The following is a 19,379-nucleotide window of genomic DNA, read 5'->3' on the forward strand; positions in this document are numbered from 1 at the left end:
GAAGAAGATGGTGCGCTCAGATCCGGATCGTTTCCAGTCAGTGCTTCATTCAAGTGCTGGCTGGGGGCTCCTTTCTCTGCCTCATGAGGTAGAGAAAGGATTGACTGGAAACAATCAGGAGAGGGTCTGAACGCACCCCCTCTTCCGGTGTTGGATACACTTCCTGCATCTGACATTGAAGCAGGGTGGCATGGCCAGGATCAGGTGAGGGTCTGACCCTCACCTGATGCTCCTGTCAGCGCTTCGTTCAAACGCTGCCTGGCTGGGTGCATCTTTCTCTGCTTGGCTGGGATCGAGGCAGGGAAAGAAGCCCCCAGTCAGTCAGTGCTTAAACAAAGGGCTGACTGGACAGGAGAGGGGAACACCTTGCACTCCCAGCCGACAAATGAAGCACCACCTCATACCTGGGTTTAATACCTGAAGGAGAATGCTGCAGAGCTGGGCTTGTGCTAGCAAGCATGAATTGTCTCCTTTATTAAGCAGGGTCCACCCTGGGAGACTACATGTGTGAACACTCATATTCCCCTCAGAGGATGGAGCCAGTCTGAGAAGAGCAGCTGCATGCAGAAGGCTCCAAGTTCCCTCCCTGGCATCTCCAAGATAGGGCTGAGAGAGATTCCTGCCTGCAACCTTGGAGAAGCTGCTGCCAGTCTGTGTATACAATACTGAGCTAAATGGACCAATGGTCTGACTCAGTATATAGCTGCTTCCTATGTTCCTGCGTACTGCCCACCCCCACCCCCCCAATCATTCCACTACAACACTTCACCAGACAAAATTGATGTGTTACTTGGTATTTTCCATGTCCAGAAATTTCATGAATGGGGTTGAGAAATCAAAGTATTGACAACCCCAATTATTATTTTTTTAATTGTTAAGGTTCTCACATGAAACTGAAAACTACTTAACTAAGCGTTTAAAGATGCAAATTTCTACTGGATACTTTGCAAGACCCTCTGAAAAGGAACAATGTATATGAAGAGCACCGAGTTCCTTGTTTCTATTTATCTACAAGGGCTCTTAATTTCTTTGAAAAGAAGCATCCTATGCCACACTGCAACCCGAATTAAAGTTTCGATTATTATTATTATTATTTTTACATTTATATCCCGCTCTCCCTCCAAGGAGCCCAGAGCGGTGTACTACATACTTAAGTTTCTCTTTCACAACAACCCTGTGAAGTAGGTTAGGCTGAGAGAGAAGTGACTGGCCCAGAGTCACCCAGCTAGTTTCATGGCTGAATGGGGATTTGAACTCGGGTCTCCTCGGTCCTAGTCCAGCACTCTAACCACTAAACCACGACAGTGAAGTGGCATGGGGGAGCTGTTGAGAGAGAGAAAATAATGTCCTGCTAGAAGAAATAAGGGCTGATTATTATGCAAGTGGTGTGCTTACACCAGGTCTGCAGTTCCAATGAGACACCAGCAGAACGGGAGTTAACCTGGAGATGCCAGGGAGTGGGACCTTCTGCATGCAAAGCAGATGCTCAATGAACTTCCCAGCTCTTAATTAAAAATAAATAAATCCTACACTTAATTTTAAAAATCCCTCTACTTCAGATTAAATATCTGAAATGGGCAATATTTTGCTTTTTTTGAAGTGATTACATATAGTAACTTGCTGTTCTAGGCTCCATATAATCAGGGTCAAGTGGTTTCAAAGTTAAGCTACAACAAAGTGAAGTAGTACTTACAGAGTCTGTTCTGACTGGTGATTGTTTGGGTTGAACCTGTAAGATGGAAGTTGTTCAATATCTGCTTTTGTCAGTCCTCTTGGTTTGGCCTCTCCCAGCCTTTCTGCCAAGTTTAGTAATGCCTGTGGAATAAATTCACCTTTAAAAAAACCACCTGTTTAAGCTCCCCCCGCCCTTTAACTTTTCATATCACATGATTAAGGCTGACCAGTAAAATCTGAATTATCCAAAATGAGAAATAATGCAAATTTGCATGATTTATATCTTTCAACCTAGGTATACCCCGCCTCCCACAAAAAAAATTGTAAGCAGCTATTGAGAAACCTTTATTGCACAAAAATGCATTTTGCTAGTTTATAAAGCCAGCAGTCCCCAATTTTTAAATCTAATGGCAGCAGGTTTAGAAAAATATATTTTTAAATTAAGCAACGTAAGTGAAGTATATGCTTCCTCACATATTTGTATAATATTAACCAACCTCATAGTTTTCCACCTCACCATCTTCTACATCCAACTCAAAACTGAAGGCGGGTCCAACTGCAGGTGGCACTGGAAGCATTGATCTGGGGAAGGAGCAAGTAAGCAACAGGACTAGTAAAAACCACTTTACTCAAAGCTGCTGATTTTGGATCTCTGCCTGAAGATTAAAAAAATTAAATAAAACCTGGATCAGTCAGAGTGTGAGTGAGTCTCTCGCATGCACGTATCTGGTCAAGAACTTAATTTCAAATTCAGTTCTACTCAAATCCTAAGTCATGCAATTCACTGTGTTACATATCTACATTAAAACAGACTCTGCTATTTTGCACCAAAGCAAAAGAGCAAAAGCAAAAACTTAGTGCTATTTTGCACCAAAGCAAGACTGCTATTTTGCACACATTCTGCATCTCTTGAAGCATAAACATATATAACAAAGTTAGACTTGATATTGTTTAAATTCAGTTTTAGAAATATCTATTTAAAAATATCTTTATTTTCAATTCTTTTAGGATTCCCAGGGGACTGTGCCCTTCATTTAAGTTAGAAAGTGCTCAATGACAGATACCCATCACTCCCCTAAGCCATTTCTACTGAAACAGAATGTGAGCTCTTTGGGGGGCAACTGAACACCTGTGTTTTCAAGCAAATGGCTCCATAAGGTAGACTATAAAGAGACTTACAGCACATATGGCAGTAGGCTGGGATGGTATGGGGGAGGTGGTATTGGCTGTTGGGATCGATATCGGCTGCGTCCTGTGAGTCTTCGAGGCATAAAGGGTGGATAAGGCTGAATCAAGCAAAAAAAAAGTGCATCAATAGTCTGAAAAGCTATAAAAATGAAGTTAGTCCAGTCTGGCACTGCAAAAACCAGGCTTTTTAAGATTTCAGAAGAATTTGTCACAGTGCATCTTGACTTGACAACAATTCAATTCCTGACTTCCAGGAGCTGCTAAACTGTTGGATAACCTGACCCAATCCCATGGGAATAGCTTATACAGTTACAAATCTTGATCCACTTAATTCTCAGAAAGGTGCTTCTAAAATATGGATGCAGATTACATACTAGATATAGAGTTTGTAAGAAGCGTTTGCATAATGAATCACAGCACAATGCTGAAAATCTCCACTTACTACTCCAAATGACACCTCCTGGTGTAAAGGGTCGTGTGCTAAGAACTGGAGAGGGGCAGAGGGAGGCAATGTTGGCGGATGGGCAGAAGGTGGATAGGTAAAACCCCCCACAGGAAGGTGGTCTCCAAGCAGCTCTACTTCATTTTCTATCCTTTGAAGAGGCTATGGAAGAAAACGGGCTATATTTAACATTTGAGAAGAGTTATTACAGATGCTATTTGTCAGAAAAATACACTTAAGCTAATCAAGTAGATAGTACAAAGATGTTAATAAAGCCGCATGGGCACAGTTTTTCTTTTTTTAAAATAATTGGATGGAAACAATGTTTTAAAAAATGCATATGTTGCCTGAAATTAAGGATTTTCCCTACTTTTAAAAATCCTAGTCCGATACAGAACATGTGCCGTTTAACAAATTGCAATTGGATTGTTTTGCCTTTTTGAGTATAAATACTGGGAAACATCCGGACTAATCAGGCATGACAAAGCATCACTGAAGTTAATGACCAATTTAGTTTGGATCCTGCCCAGAGTGTTTTTGCATGAACTGCAATATAAATGTCCACAATGTCTAGTTAGCAGGTGAAGTCATATATTGTTCATCCTTCTCCTGATTTGCATTTCAGGCATGCTTCATCCAGTGTACTCTGGCAAAAGATTTGTCACTTTCCAAAGGTTCCTTAGTCAGCATTTTTAACAGTTGTGAAATACAGAGAAGCAGCTCCATAGATTCCAATTCTGCTACAGCTCAGTATCCTATTATCTACTTATTGCATTTATATTCCACCATTCCTCTAGGGTGATGCACATGGCTCTTCCCAACCACCCTCTGTGATAGATTAGGCTGAGACAGTCATCCAGTGAGCTCCATGGCTGAATGGGTGTCTCCCCAGGCTGAACCCAAACACTAACCACTATATAACACTGGCTCTCAAACATGTTCCAGAATAGCAGTAAACCATGATGCTGAGACAGCAGCCATGTTCATCAGCATGCAAACAATTGTGGACACCCACTTTCTCCTCATAAACATGGCCTCGTCTCATTTTCCCTGTGAGATGAGCCCAAAAGAGAGCAAGTTCCAAAAAAAAAACAAAAACAAAAAAAAAAAAAAAACAATGTGCTTCAAAACCACTGCTGGAGTAATACAGGTAATTTCAATTTCTTCTACTTTAATAGCAGATTGGAAAATAAAGCAGTTAAAACTTCAAATGCCTAGCTAACATTTTGCAGGTCATAAACTACTATACTTCTGTTGCCACTGCAAACCCTCACAAGGTTTTTGGCTGAATATGCTCAGCTCCTCTTTCAGATAGCCAACCAAAGCACGCTAACTTAAATCCAACATTTCACTACCAACTACTAGAGAAGAGAGAATTTTTAAAATTGCAACCTACCGACCGCGACTGTTGTGTTTGGAAGGGAACAAATTGACCTGGAGGTGGCAGGTGTGGAGCATGATGTGGAGAGAGATGCGGAGGATGCAAAAGAAATGGATCACTAGAAATAAGGGGTGGGAATGCTGCATATGGAACTGGCAAGTGCTGAACAGAACATGCCTGAAGCATCTGCAAAAAACAATGACGAAACAGTCAATCTTACGCAACAAATAATATTTAGATGGTTTTAACTTTCATAAAAGGTATCAGAATAGAACAAAGCATAATTTAACTTACTAAGCAAATATTGTTCCCTTGACCCTCATATCATCTTGGAAACAGTCTTTTTTAAAAGGGTTTGAATATTATTACTTATCTAAAGTAGATTGTGACTGCTTCTGTATGTAGGTGTTATACTTCTTAAGTATAAGTACAGAATCGTGGGAGTAGAATTTTGCTCCAGCATGACTATTTCAGAATTCTTATTCTGCAACCCCTCCAATTCATGCAGTGTTTAATCTCTTCTGAGAGAACAAAATTATGGTTAGCATCCAGATTAATCTTTTGCTAGGGTAAATGCTATTACACTAGCTTAAGGATATAGTGCAATGGTTATTACACAAAAAAATTCATCTATTCCAGACTCGTTATTGCAGTAGCACAACCTGTTGCACAACCCTATATAGGAGCAAATGGGAAACTCTGTGCTCAACATGCATTTGGGAGGTGACTCTAAAGCTGGTGGTAGTGCAACTCTGCAGAGCACTACAGCCACAAAAGGTCATGAGAAAAGCCCTGCTAGATGGATCCTTTGCTGATCCAGTCCAGCATCCTGTCTCATACAGTTGCCCACCAGGCACGTCAGGGAAGCCCACAAGCAGGGGAAAGAGGGAGTGCCCCTCCCACAAGCACCACTGTGGACGTTACCCTATGTAAATAAGTGATTTTTTGAATGAATACCTTTATAACCATCAAAATACGATGCAATACATAAATTTCAGTAAAACTCTACAGACCCTTGTCAAATAATTAACCTTCCTGGATAATATCTTGTGATACTGAATACACAATAAAGACCACCACAACAAATAGGCAAATTTTATGGAAACATCTGGCCAGGCTGTCTTAAATATGAATAGGTCTTTTAGTTGAGCTTTAGAACAGCAGCTAGTCAGTCATGAGAAAGTCTCTCTCTCTCCTTCCCAAAAGATCCTAAAACGCTGTAATTAAAAATGGATAGGATTTATGTTGTGAGCTGGACATAAACCACCTTAACTCTCAAGATGTGTATGGAGAGAACACCACATACTGTTTGTGGAATACACACTCATTCAACCTTCAGTGAAGATTCTTATACAAAGGGTGCAATCCTATTCACAGTCAACTCTCTCTGGTCTATGTCTAACTCTCAACATAGATCCCATCCATTTTTAATTATAGCTGCGTGACTTAGCCCCAAGTAAACTTTCAAAGAATTAGACTCCAAGTACACTCCTTTAACATCAGGGCTTATGATGTTACAATGTTATTTTCACGATTTACTTTCAAATGTAAGATTAGAGAACTACTTACCGGGGGAGGCACACTGCAGACAGGAAGATGCTGTCCACTAAAAACTACAGAACACCCTGGGACTTGCTGTGTATTGCAAGCTGGTATGTGCTGGCCTGTGCAAAGTGGAATCCCATGTGGGGCCACGGTAGTAACAGTGTATGAAACTGGGACTGTGCCCTGGTGGATCTGTGAAGGAAAGGAAAAAGCACTTTCATCAAGTCTGCTCAGTTGGCAAGCTCAGAAATATGCTAATCCTTTATAGCATAAAGTATTTCAGACGTTGCCACAAAAAGATAGGCTTTTCAAAATTAAAGGCACAAAAGCACTTGAAAGGACTAAATCTTGGCTTTCCACAGATGCACTACTCTATGACTGGATTGCTGGTCAAGACGAACAGTCAAAATTTGTCAGCTGATCACTTACTTCTTGACTGCAGTTAAATATTGCAATGCATTCCATGAAGTCAATACCACCTTTTTGTATACCACAGTCTATCTTTTTTATTCCATTACCAAGTCAGTCAATAAGCACTGGCAGGAGTCAAGGCCCCTTTGTCCCCAACCCTGCAGAAATCACACCCAATTAGCAGCAGCTCTCCAATTTTCTCCTTCTGCCAATTATGCTATAGCGCCAAATTTCTCCTGCTGGCTATGTTTCAACTGGAGGCATCTCTGAACAGGATTCAGAGGAAGCAGCATGTTAATACATATTAGAATAGGTTTCAGGTTACCTGTACACAGTGCCACATCTCAGTTTCCCAAGACCTTCTCAAACCCACTGCTTTTCCTGCAGGAAGGAAATGATTCCATGCAATCCACCAGGGTGTTATGTTAAGTTACTCTGTGGGACTGGACTCCTAAGTCTTCTCAAATAAAAATCTGCTTTTAAAATTCAAGGTGGGTTTTGTTTTGTTTTGGTTTTTTTGGGGGGGGGGGTTGGGTAAAACATCAACCATACACCACTACCAAGCTATTCTTGCAATTGTGCTTTTTAAAATAAGAGCAAGCCCAATACTCCAAACCTGTCATGGTATTATGACAAGCAATAAGGTGTTTGTCCTGAACAAATTTCAGAGATTGAAAAACCTAACTTGGACTCCATGTAAACACTTTATTGAATTTCTCGGCTGGACAACAACAGGGCAGTCTGCAAGGAGGAAGGGAGAAGACGAGTAGGAAATGAATGCTCTTAATGAGGCCAACACCCTCTCCTTCTCTGGTCCCAAAAGAGACTGTGAGGCAGATTTTCATGACATTCAAACCTTTGTACTGAGGCAGGATCTCACAAGTTATTTTGATCACCAAAGCTGACCCACTCACTGGCCCTAGATTTATCCTGATTCAGCTTCCTTGCCAAGACTCCTATGTGTAAATTCATTTTGAAACCCAAGAGCATGATTCTACCCTCCCCTACCCAGAGTAGCCCGGTTGGTAATAGATTCCATGGTGTAAGCATTGTTCATTTTTATTTGTCTATGTATCTTGTCTACTAGATACCCAGGCTCAATGACAATGTATTAACAAAATATAATAATGTGTGCGTGGTGTAGTGGTTAGAGTGCTGGACTAGGACCGGGGAGAACCAAGTTCAAATCCCCATTCAGCCATGAAACTAGCTGGGTGACTCTGGGCCAGTCACTTCTCTCTCAGCCTAACCTACTTCACAGGGTTGTTGTGAAAGAGAAACTCAAGTATGTAGTACACCACTCTGGGCTCCTTGGAGGAAAAGCGGAATATAAATGTAATAATAATAATAATAATAATAATAATAATAATACCCCCAGTGAGGCACTACCTTGGCGTGGTTGTGGGGCTTGTGTGCTCTGAGGAAGGTGAGAGCTATGCCAGAGGTCCAACCATACTGGACAGGTCTCACCAGAGGAGCCAGACAAGGAGTGCCTCTCCCATCAACAATATGGTGAGACGTAACTTTAATAAATCTATACTGGATCGGTCATTGCCCGGGTCAGCAAGGACCGCGCCAGGTGCTATAGTCCCTGGACATCTGGTGGCAAGTGGGCAACAGGACTCAGGATCTTCAGTTAAGCAACCAGGGCTGGAGACTGCAAGGTTACTGGAAGAAACGTCGCTTAACCGGAAAAAAATATACGAAAAATGCCAACAAGGAAATAATGATCTGCTATTACAAGTCTAGTCCAACTAGAAGAGGTTATTTTAAAAGAATGTACCAAATTTGGAAAGAGAAGCATCCAGATACAGAAATAACAGAACAAAGGCTAGCAGACCAGAGAAGATACATAATAAGAAATAAAGTATTCACAGGAGTTGAGCTGGAAGAACTGCAAAGAGCAACACAGGCTCAAGATATGGAAGAAGAATTACCACCAACTGAAGAAGTTGCTCAGGCACAGGTGGAGGAGCTGTTGGAAATTGAGGATGCCACTGTTACTGAACTGTTCCAAAATCAAAACCAGGCAACTGCCCCTTTGCCTTCACCTCAAAAACCCGAATGCCGTTTAACAGAAAAGCAACAAGAACTAAAGCAAAAAATAACTGAGCACATGAACCAAACAACCACCAGGGTTTGACTTCCAGCTCTAAAAACAGTTGCCAAAAAACAACTCGCTCAGGCATTAAAAGATGTCAATGCTGCACTTGCAGAAATAACAACCAATAATTTACAAGAAACAAACCAACTAATGTACAGTGCAGCAACAATAACACCACCACAAGAGCTCGGATATAAGATCAGTGGATATGTAAAACAAGAAAGCAGTACATCACCTAAATGGAAGATTAGATTAGAAAATAAAATCTCCAGGCTTAGATCAGATGCTAGTAAATTGAAAGATATGAAAGACAAGAAGTTGAAGAATGAACACACCAAACAGTATCTGATCCAAAAATACCACCTAGAGTCAAGGAGAATTAGAGAAGTCCTGGAAATATGGAAATATGGTGACTCCATGGTCAATATTTGCACAATATAAGTGGAAAATCAGACATCACCAAGACCTGGCAATGGCTTAAAAATGGTTACTTGAAGAAAGAAACAGAGGGTTGAATACTGGCTGCACAAGAACAGGCACTAAGAACAAATGCAATAAGAGCCAAAGTCGAAAAATCCACAACAAACAGCAAGTGCCGCCTTTGTAAAGAAGCAGATGAAACAGTGGACCACCTAATCAGCTGTTGTAAAAAGAACGCACAGACTGACTACAAACAAAGGCATGACAAGGTAGCAGGGATGATACACTGGAACATCTGCAAAAAATACAAGCTACCTGTAGCCAAACATTGGTGGACCATAAAATTGAAAAAGTTGAAGAAAATGAAGATGTAAAAATATTATGGGACTTCCGACTACAAACAGACAAACATCTGCCACACAATACACCAGATATCACTGTAGTCAAGAAGAAAGAAAAACAAGTCAAAATAATCAACATAGCAATACCAGGGGATAGCAGAATAGAAGAAAAAGAAATAGAAAAAAATCACCAAATACAAAGATCTACAAATTGAAATTGAAAGGCTGTGACAGAAAAAGACCCAAATACTCCCAGTGGTAATTGGCGCCCTGGGTGCAGTTCCAAAAGACCTTGAAGAGCACCTCAACACCATAGGGGCCACAGAAATCACCATCAGCCAATTGCAAAAAGCAGCTTTACTGGGAACAGCCTATATTCTGCGATGATATCTATAACCATTGACAATAAAATTCTGGCATCCCAGGTCCTTGGGAAGGACTCGATGTCTGGATAAAACAAACCAGTCAATAACACCTGTCTGACTGTGTAAACAAGAAATAATAATAATAATAATAATAATAATAATAATAATAATAATAATAATAATAATAATATTTAAGTATAATAGATTTCAATTTAACTGCAACGACCCAAAAAATCAAATTCTAAGTCCTTACAAGAAGTGTCTGGATGCTACTCTTGAATATTCAGAGATGGGACTACTTTAAACTTACAAAATAGCTTTCTGTAAGTTCTTACTCCAGTCTTTGTATCCAACATGTTATACCCTTAATAAAGAGGGACTGTGAAGAACACTGTAAGGGTGGTGATCTCTTAAGTATCACCTGAGACCTTGGGTTAGGGTGGTATAAAAATGCATTAAATAAATAAATAAATATCTAGGGGACACACTGCTAATACATACATTAAGTAATCACTCTGAATTGCATCTGAAAAACTAAGTGGCCACTGCAGTCCCACAGCAGTATAAATCTGCCTCATGGTAATGCAGCCCATCAATACGTGATGTATAATACAATGCACCTTCCTCAGCGTCCACACAGTTTACAAGCATTCTACTCTGAGCACATTTAGCAGTCAAATATCAGGATTGGCGGCACCACACAGAACACCAAACCATATAATTGCTAAACCTGCAAACCAAAAGCCAAACTTCTGTTTCTAAAATCTGAAAGCCTCATGTTGGGCTGACTTGTGAACTAGTAGGATTTGGGCTAAATTAATTCCTAGCTGCCCCCCCCCCACCTTATATTATGTTATGTTATGTTATATTATATTTAAATTTGAATCATTAATATACCTGTCACATTTAACATATTGAAAGAACAAGCAATAAGTGTCATGATTTATCTTAAACTTTAGAAATACTGTGTCCTCTCGACCCTAGTATGCTATGAGAAGAATTTGGGCCTAAAGTACCATTCACAGGAGGCATGAAGCACAGCAACCCATGATGCTCCACTGCTCTGGCCTTGCCTCTTTCCAATCCACCTCCTTTGGGTGTCCAATTCTGCCTCATCTGTGCAACCAATGTGACTGGATCATTCCATTATTTCAGTCCAGAGGGACAGTAGAGTTACTTGTCCTCACTGAGGTATGCACCCAGAATAGTGACTTGCACAGAGACATAGGGGGTGGCTTCTCCGAGAATAGCCGAGCGGTTCTTACTCTTACTCATTCTAGAACAAAATTTTAGTAAATTTACACATTTTAGGTGCAAGAGTAAAGCATGCTTCCTAATTTTAAATCAGAAAAAAAGAGTGCTTCAAGCTAGTCACTGAGACATACAACACAGTTCTATGTCTGCCTTGTTTCTCATACCTGTTCATGAATGTCAACCATCACTGCATTCTGCTGTGGCGGATGAGCAGCTGGGTGCAACATACGGGGAGATACATTCGGAGGGTGGAAGGCTCGGGGTTCTTCTATTGCTTGTTGCTGTCCATAGGGAAGATGGTAGTTTTCATCTTGACTAATGGAATTATGTCTAGACAATCTATCTCGTCTTGCTCTCTGCCGTCTGACAGGAGGGCTGGAAATAATAATATAGAAAAAGGTTTTATTCACATACAGTGTGAAGTGGGGAGGAGAGGAAGCACTTCATTCATCCCATCCTGAGCTCCTTGGAGAAAGATGGAATAATATATATATTTTTTAAAAAGTAGATCTCTAACTCTGGTTAGTCAAAAGCAGAGTGAAAAGGTTACAAGCACTAAATGGAAGTTGTTCAATAGATGCTCTCTGCAAAAGGATAGCACACGGTACCCCAAATGCATCAACAGCAGTACAAGATGCAATGTTTCTAGCAGATTCCTCAAGCAGCACCCATAGTAACGTGTAACAGGAGTAACCACACCACAGCCTTCCAAACACCTATTTAATTAACTCTTAATAATTAATTTGTCACCTCAGAAGCAGTTTTTAAAATTCCTAGCTTAACAGATATAGAGCTGCAATCCTCCACTCAGGAAGACTTGCTCAAATAAACCATGCTCAAATCCTTGCCTCCTCCTGTTGCGTGCAGGTGTGTTGCATCTTTCCCCTGAGAAGTGATGTTGGCTTGCTCGAGCTGAAGGAGGCTGCCTATTTGATGTCATCTCCCATGGTCGCATTGGCGGTGATGGGGCTGGTGATGCTGCTGCGTAGTCAAAGACTGAATGAGAAAGGCGCTGTCTCTTGGGACTTGGGCTGTCTTCACTCTGTATTGATGTAATACACAAATCAATCCACAAGTGATAGGTATTCCAGATCAGCACCTATTAAGAATGTGAGCTAGGCAATACATGTTTTCCAAGAAGCACCACTAGAAATTAACTGTCTAGTTATTTCATTACAACAGTAATAGATGGGAGTTCATTATTCATCTGTCCTATGAGTTGGTCTCCTACAATCCCTCCCTCCCTATATATATATATATATATATATATATATATATAGATGTGCCTGTGCCTTGGGATAAAAGAAGTTGGTAAACACAGAGTATTTGAAAAGTATGCAACTAAACAGAGTTTCTTTTATCTGTAAGAAGTGGTCCCTAGAAAACCAATGCAACCTTTAAAAAGAAGCACTTTACAAATGCTAAGTATTTTCTTATAGACAATGATGACCTGGAATGTTGCTATAACTGGTCATATGCAGAGTTCTATTTTTTTTCATCTGTGTGCGGAACAAGTTTTTTTTCCTGGGCGGCAGTATCAAGGCAGTGTGTGCACACATGCATATGGAGTGGGACATTCCTGGTTCAACCTGAGCAGAATCTAAAATTGACTGAGCTCACATCAAAAACCATGTGAGTGCACACAAATCTTAAAGGGAACACTGATCATATCTTGTTTGTCTTCAACTGTTGGGCTAAGTGTCACAAGTGGGCTGTGCCCTGATCTATGATGGGATCACATTTAGCAGCAGCATTAGCTTTTAAAAGAAGAGGTGAATAGGATATGGATAAAAATTGGGAGAGGAAGAAAAACTCCCTAGCTGCAGCAGAGGGGAAGAGAAGAGAACCAGGCCCCTCCATTGGCTTTGCTGAGGTTCTGGGTTCTCCCATTCCATTTCATTCACAGAAAGCCACCCTACATCAACTACACTTACAACTCCCATGACCCCCAGTCACAATTTATGGGAATTGTAGTCTAATATCACCCCCCCCACACACACACCGCCCCAGTCCTGCTATGCTGCCTCATTGTGGCGGGTGGGGTGTTCCTGGGAGGAATGAGCGAAGTATGCTGGGAAGTACTGCCAAAGACCAAGAAACAGAAGAAAGCAAAATGGATGACAGAACAGATGGTGGAAATTGCCAAGAAGAGGAAAGAAGCCAAAGTCAAGAAAGATAAAGACCTCAGGAACGAACTTAACAGGGAATTTCAGAAAGCTGTTAGAAGAGACAAGGAGCATCACTACAATGACATATGTAAAGACCTTGAGTATGGAAACAGAAATGGAAAAACAAGGCAAGTTTTCCAAACTATCTCTGAACTCAGGAGGAGGTTCCAACCTCCAAATGGTATGTTAAGAGATAAAAAAGGACAGATAGTGACCGATTCAGAGAAGATCAAACAGAGAAGGAAGGAGTATACTGACTACTTGTACCGCAGGGACATCAACATCCAAGATATTCTAGAAGATATTCTCTACTTGCAAGAACCTCTAGTATGGGAAAATGAAGTTAGATCAGCACTCCAGTCATTACCAAGTTGGAAGGCTACTGGAATTGATGGAATAGCTTCAGAAATATGGCAGGTGACAGAAGAAGAATCAGTCAAGACTAACCAAATTATTCCAGCAAATTTGGAGAACAACAGTGGCCAACAGATTGGCAGGGATTAGTCTACGTGTTCATACAAAAGAAAGGAGACTGTACAGATTGCAAAAACCATCACACAATATCCTTAATTTTACATGCTAGCAAAATAATGCTCAGGATCATCCATCGCAGATTAGAGCCCTACGTGGAAAGGGAAATGCTGGATGTTCAAGCTGGTTTCAGAAAAGGCTGAGGAACAAGAGACATCATTGCCGATGCACGCTGGATAATTGAGAAACCCAAAGAATACCTAAAAGTAGTCTATATGTGCTTTATTGACTACAAAAAAGCCTTTGAGTGAGTCGACCATGTCAAATTGTGGAATATCCTTAGGAAAATGGGCGTCCCAGAACATCTCACTGTTCTCATGAGAAACCAGTACACAGGACAGGAAGCCACAGTCCAGACAAAACAAGGTGAAACAGACTGGTTCCAGATTGGCAAAGGAGTAAGACAAGGCTGTATACTTTCTCCCTCTTTATTCAATTTATATGCTGAATATATACTGAGAGAAGCTGGACTGGAGAAAAAAAGAGTGTGGTTTTAAAAGTTGGAGGAAGAAACATCAATAGCCTGTGCTACGCTGATGACACCACTCTGAGAGCTGATAATGTGGATGATCTGCAAGCTCTAGTAATGAAAGTCAAGGAGCACAGTGAAAAAATTGGACTATGACTAAATGTCAAGACGACTAAACTAATGGCAATGGGTACAGCAACCAGCCTCAGAATTGATAATGAAGACACTGAAATGGTGGATAGCTTCTGCCTTTTAGGATCGACCATCAACAGTAAAGTCGCCGATTAGCACTTGGTAGGGTTGCAGTGAAGGCACTGGAAAGGATATTTAGATGCTGTTACGTGTCTATACCTACAAAGATTAGAATCACTCAGACCATGGTTTTTCTAGTGACAGTCTATGGATGTGAAAGCTGGACTTTGAGAATCTATGTGGTCGCCAAGAGTCGACACTGACTTGACGGCACTTAATCAATCAAAGTCTAAAAATAGCTGGAGAGCCTCAGGTTGGCCACTCTTGTGCTATTGCTTCTGAGAAAAAATGTCTCTGACAGAACTCAAATAATATTTCAAGTTCCTGGATGCCCAAGCATTTTCTAGCTCTGTACAGATGTCAAAACTGAACTGCTCCTTCAAACAGTATTTTTGCTCAAAGATTAAGAAAAGGCATCTATGCACTTACAATACTTGACACCCCCCACCAACAGGTTCCAAATTCAAAGTGCCTAAATATATAGGAATACAGAACTTGAACCAACAACTTATTACTTGCATGTTAGAAGTGCATTTGGTCCCAGGATCCAGAAGAATTTAGTTCTGAAGAGGCACATGAGATGAATGAGCTTTAAGTCAGCCAATACAAGACTGATGCTGACCCAAGGAGCAGAGGGGTGTGTGTGTGTGCATGTACGTGCACACATTGTGTTTTACCCCTGCTACTTGAACAAAGAGACACCTAAAGTGGTGGCTCTCTTACATTTAGCAGGGGGAGAGCAAATGTCCCTATCTAATCCCAGCCCAGCATCCCCCCAGTGGCTGTTGCTGGTATCTAACTTGTGCTTCTTTTTAGTTATCTTACTTATGTGTTTTTCTACGTAAACCTAATATTCATAGTACATGTCACAGTAGTTTTGCCATTTCTACATGTTCAAAATCTTTCTAAGCTTGAAGTTCAAAAAGCAACTTGGGGCAAGGATAATTTAAAGGGAAACAGACAAATGTACAAGTGGAATTCTGCTGTGGGTTTATCTATAATACATTCTCATCCCAAATCAGTTTGAGAATGTAAACAACAGAGTGGGGGTGTGAAATAGTCTTTCTATTCACAACTGTATTTGATTTGTAGCACAAACATATCTCTAAAATCGGAGGCAGATCATTTTCCTTTCTCTGATACATTCTTATTAACCCTGATATAATAATATTCTTATTAACCCTAATGTTTATTAAGCTCTAATATTTAACCCAAAATGGCCACCATACCAGGTTACCTGGTAGCAGATAATAATTAAATGGGGCGGGGGGGGGGGGGGAGAAGAATGCTTCATCATGCCCTGGGTTATCAGGTTTAAGCATGGCCCTTGACTGATGTCTCTTCTTCACAGCAGCTCCAAAATGGCAGAAAAGGCCAAAGAAAGGGGGAAAGAAGATGGCAACAATCCTCACTCCAACCAGATATTTCAGCTACGGGTTATGCCACAATACACTGGTTATGCCACAACTGGAAGTGACCAGCAGGATTTGTGGTGTCACCAACAGAGAAATGAGACTGTCCCATTCAGAGCACCATGGCTGCACAAAGTTTAAAATGACAAGACTGATAAAAGAGTAGTGAGGACAGGGCAGTGGTGGTGAAGTGACAGCAGAAAACACAAATCCATTATTTTTATTTTTACATGTATATCCCGCTCTTCCTCCAAGGAGCCCGGAGCGGTGTACTACATACTTGAGTTTCTCTTTCACAACAACCCTGTGAAGTAGGTTAGGCTGAGAGAGAAGTCACTGTCCCAGAGTCACCCAGCAAGTATCATGGCTGAATGGGGATTTGAACTCGGGTCTCCCCGGTCCTAGTCCAACACTCTAGCCACTACACCACGCTGGCTCTGCCTTATGGCCCAGGAAAGACTTCAGGGAAGAGCACACAATAACCCTGTGACATGTGGTAGAACACACAATAACCCTGTGACATAGCATCCCAGTTTTATATACGGATAGCTGAATTCAAGACAGTTGCAGCTCCCACAGTGCGAGCAGTAACTAAAACAGATTGGTACGACAATGCGACTCAACATTCTAAACGTGTGTTTTTGTTAAATCTAAAATTCCTCCTTTCCAACTATCTAGAGTCTGCCAGACAAACATAAAATCACACATTAGATGAAAATATAAATCAACGGCTGAAAATAGAATATTTAGACAGCCCAACACTTAGTCAAAGGCCCTATATAATATATATCTGCATTTGAATTTTAAAAGCTGGGGGAATGCTGGTCATTTGACTGTATCTGAACTAGGAAAGTCTGTGCAAAAATTTTCTCCCCCTGCGAGCTTTTTTTTTAGGAACTAGTTTTGTGAAAACTGCTTCATATAATGACTAAAAGTGCAATAAATGGCTTTGAGGTCTGGAAAGCTAGGAAGGAGGAGGAATTGAGAGAGGAAAGACATTTTGGTCCAAGTAGCACGGTTGTTGAGCAGTATATAGGGATTCCTGAAACCCATGGCAACTTGAGTGCAAAATCTCTTTTCAAAAGTAATTATAACATTTATAATCAATTATATAATTATAATCATATAATTTTAGCTTCAAGAGACATACTTCAAATACAAGGACAGCTTATGAGGTTTGGAAAGACAAAAATGATCTAAAGAACTATACAACTCGTTTATGGGCCAAAAGGGGGCTTTTGAGGGGAGTTTCAAAAGCAGTTTGTGATACAGCATGGGGGGTGGGGGTCAGCTGTTCAAAGGAAAACCAAGCCAGAAATGCCACTGGGATAATGCAAGTCTCTCTGGTGAGCCTCTTTGCATCCTGGCCACAGATTTCACCAAATGGTACTCATCACCACTTGGAGTCATTACCTTGCCACATAATTCAGCCACAAAAATGAATGTCAAAATTTAACATTCATGCTTGCCATTAAAGGAATCGGCCTACATCAAAAGTAAGCGTTGTGCTTGGAGGGGAGGAGTGATTTTTGGCGATCCTCTCCTTCCCTTTGCAGCTACCTGGGCTTCCTGAAAGTACACCCAAGGGTTACAGGACCCCCAGGAGCACATCTTCAGAAGGTACAGACAGCTACAGGGGTGGGGGGAGAAGATCACCAAAAATCTCCCCTTTCTTCCATGCACACAGAAGTATTCCCCATGCCCAACTCTTAGAATGGTTTTAGGTCACTATGTTCTGAACATCAAAATATTATTTTTAAAATCATGTTTTACACACAAGACAAATGCAGCTTAAACTCCGTTACCTGTTTTATACTGAGTGGCATTCCTTTGTTGATTACTGGAAATCTAAATGTAATATAGATAATACTAATAAATGCTTTTCAGAATTGTAAGATTATAATATGTTCATATTTACTAAAGCAATTACATCTTTTAATGTTGATTGATTATTCTAAGGTGGTAAGATTAGTGATCTGTAGTAAGTATAAATGTATCTGCAGTTTAGTAATAAAGTTGGATATCCAAAAACTCTACTTAAGTTTGAGTCACTAAGAGATAGGCCAAGGTTTTCTTATGTAATCAAATCTCATATAAGTAACTTTCTCAAGCTTTACCTAACATATCAGTGAAGTTGCAGAAACTTAGTACAACCCAAGCCTATGCATTTTTATTTGGAAGTTAAGTCCTATTACATTCAGCACGACTTGTGACCAGAAAGTATACTTAGGATTGCAGCCTCAGATATTTACTTTTGAGGTAGTAAAGCACTAACTTTTAAATGCCTTATTTAGGGAACTCGTGTGAGGAAAAACAGAGGTCTATGTGAAATCTGAAAAGCTACCATGCATCAGGGAACATGTGCTTTCACACAAGCTGCTCTCATCTGAAGTAGCGTACTCAAGCTAAACTGCATAAAATTTCCCACTTTAAAAATTAAACATGTGAAACAGCCCACATCTCACCATGTATTTTGTTTTTTTACAAATTCAAATTGAACCAAAATTAAATCTCATACCACAATGATACTTCAAACAGGAACCATGGACTCAATCATTTCCTGATGTCCATGACAATTCCCCTCTCACTCCCTCTCTGGGTTGCAAAGCACTATACCATTTAGTATTTTAATTTATACTGTGCCTGAGCACAGTATATTACCAAACAGCCAAGTCCTAAAAAAGTATCATACTATTAACAATGCTTAAGTACACTAAAGGAAAAATCTATATTTCAGTATGGGGGAGATTATGTCAAGTACATAAATAATTACATTAAACTAGAGACTTTTCTTCCTACAATCAGATAAGGTAATAAGGTTAGTGCACGCCACCACATTTAGTTGATCATGCCCCATGTTTGTCTACAGTTAAGCAGATTAAAGTTCCATGAATTACAATGGGAGAATTAAACATATGTTTAAATCAATCAATTTATTTATTTGATTTCTATACCACCCTTCCAAAAATAGCTCCGGGTGGTTTAATTAAAATCAAAAACTATAAGACCAACATAAAGCCAATTAACAATGAAAACATTTTTATTATTATTAATTATTATTAATTATTATTAATTATTATTATTAAATTTTATATCCCGCTCTTCCTCCAAAGAGCCCAGAGCGGTGTACTACATACTTAGGTTTCTCCTCACAACAACCCTGTGAAGTAGATTAGGCTGAGAGAGAAGTGACTGGCCCAGAGTCACCCAACTAGTATCATGGCTGAATGGGGATTTGAACTCTGGTCTCCCCGATCCTAGTCCAGCACTCTAGCAACAACACCACGCTAGCTCTCACATTTAACACTTAACACAGTTTTAAAACTCTGGAAGACCAGGCCAAACAGATAGGTCTTAAGGGCTCTCCTAAAGGCCAATAATGAATTCAGATTACAGATTTCTACAGGGAGTGCATTCCACAG

General features: G+C 40.4%; 1 protein-coding gene across 8 annotated transcripts in view; it reads right to left on the reverse strand.

Moving 5' to 3' along the window:
* RNF38 (ring finger protein 38) overlaps positions 1 to 19,379 on the reverse strand; it is a 116,635-nt gene that overhangs the window by 14,917 nt on the left and 82,339 nt on the right. For 7 of the 8 annotated variants that reach the window (XM_053297109.1, XM_053297108.1, XM_053297115.1 and 4 more), the window contains 8 exons: positions 11,974 to 12,167; positions 11,290 to 11,500; positions 6,255 to 6,422; positions 4,701 to 4,871; positions 3,305 to 3,466; positions 2,854 to 2,960; positions 2,172 to 2,256; positions 1,694 to 1,815 (listed from right to left, as the gene is read on the reverse strand). In XM_053297109.1, coding sequence (XP_053153084.1) covers positions 1,694 to 1,815; positions 2,172 to 2,256; positions 2,854 to 2,960; positions 3,305 to 3,466; positions 4,701 to 4,871; positions 6,255 to 6,422; positions 11,290 to 11,500; positions 11,974 to 12,167 — 1,220 coding nt within the window. Of the gene's footprint in view, positions 1 to 1,693; positions 1,816 to 2,171; positions 2,257 to 2,853; positions 2,961 to 3,304; positions 3,467 to 4,700; positions 4,872 to 6,254; positions 6,423 to 11,289; positions 11,501 to 11,973; positions 12,168 to 17,762; positions 17,806 to 19,379 lie in introns of all 8 variants that reach the window. The other variant, XM_053297110.1, reaches the window with a different exon arrangement.

The sequence above is a fragment of the Hemicordylus capensis genome, chromosome 2, assembly GCF_027244095.1.
Source record: "Hemicordylus capensis ecotype Gifberg chromosome 2, rHemCap1.1.pri, whole genome shotgun sequence".
In the NCBI taxonomy this organism is placed as follows: Eukaryota; Metazoa; Chordata; class Lepidosauria; order Squamata; family Cordylidae; genus Hemicordylus; species Hemicordylus capensis.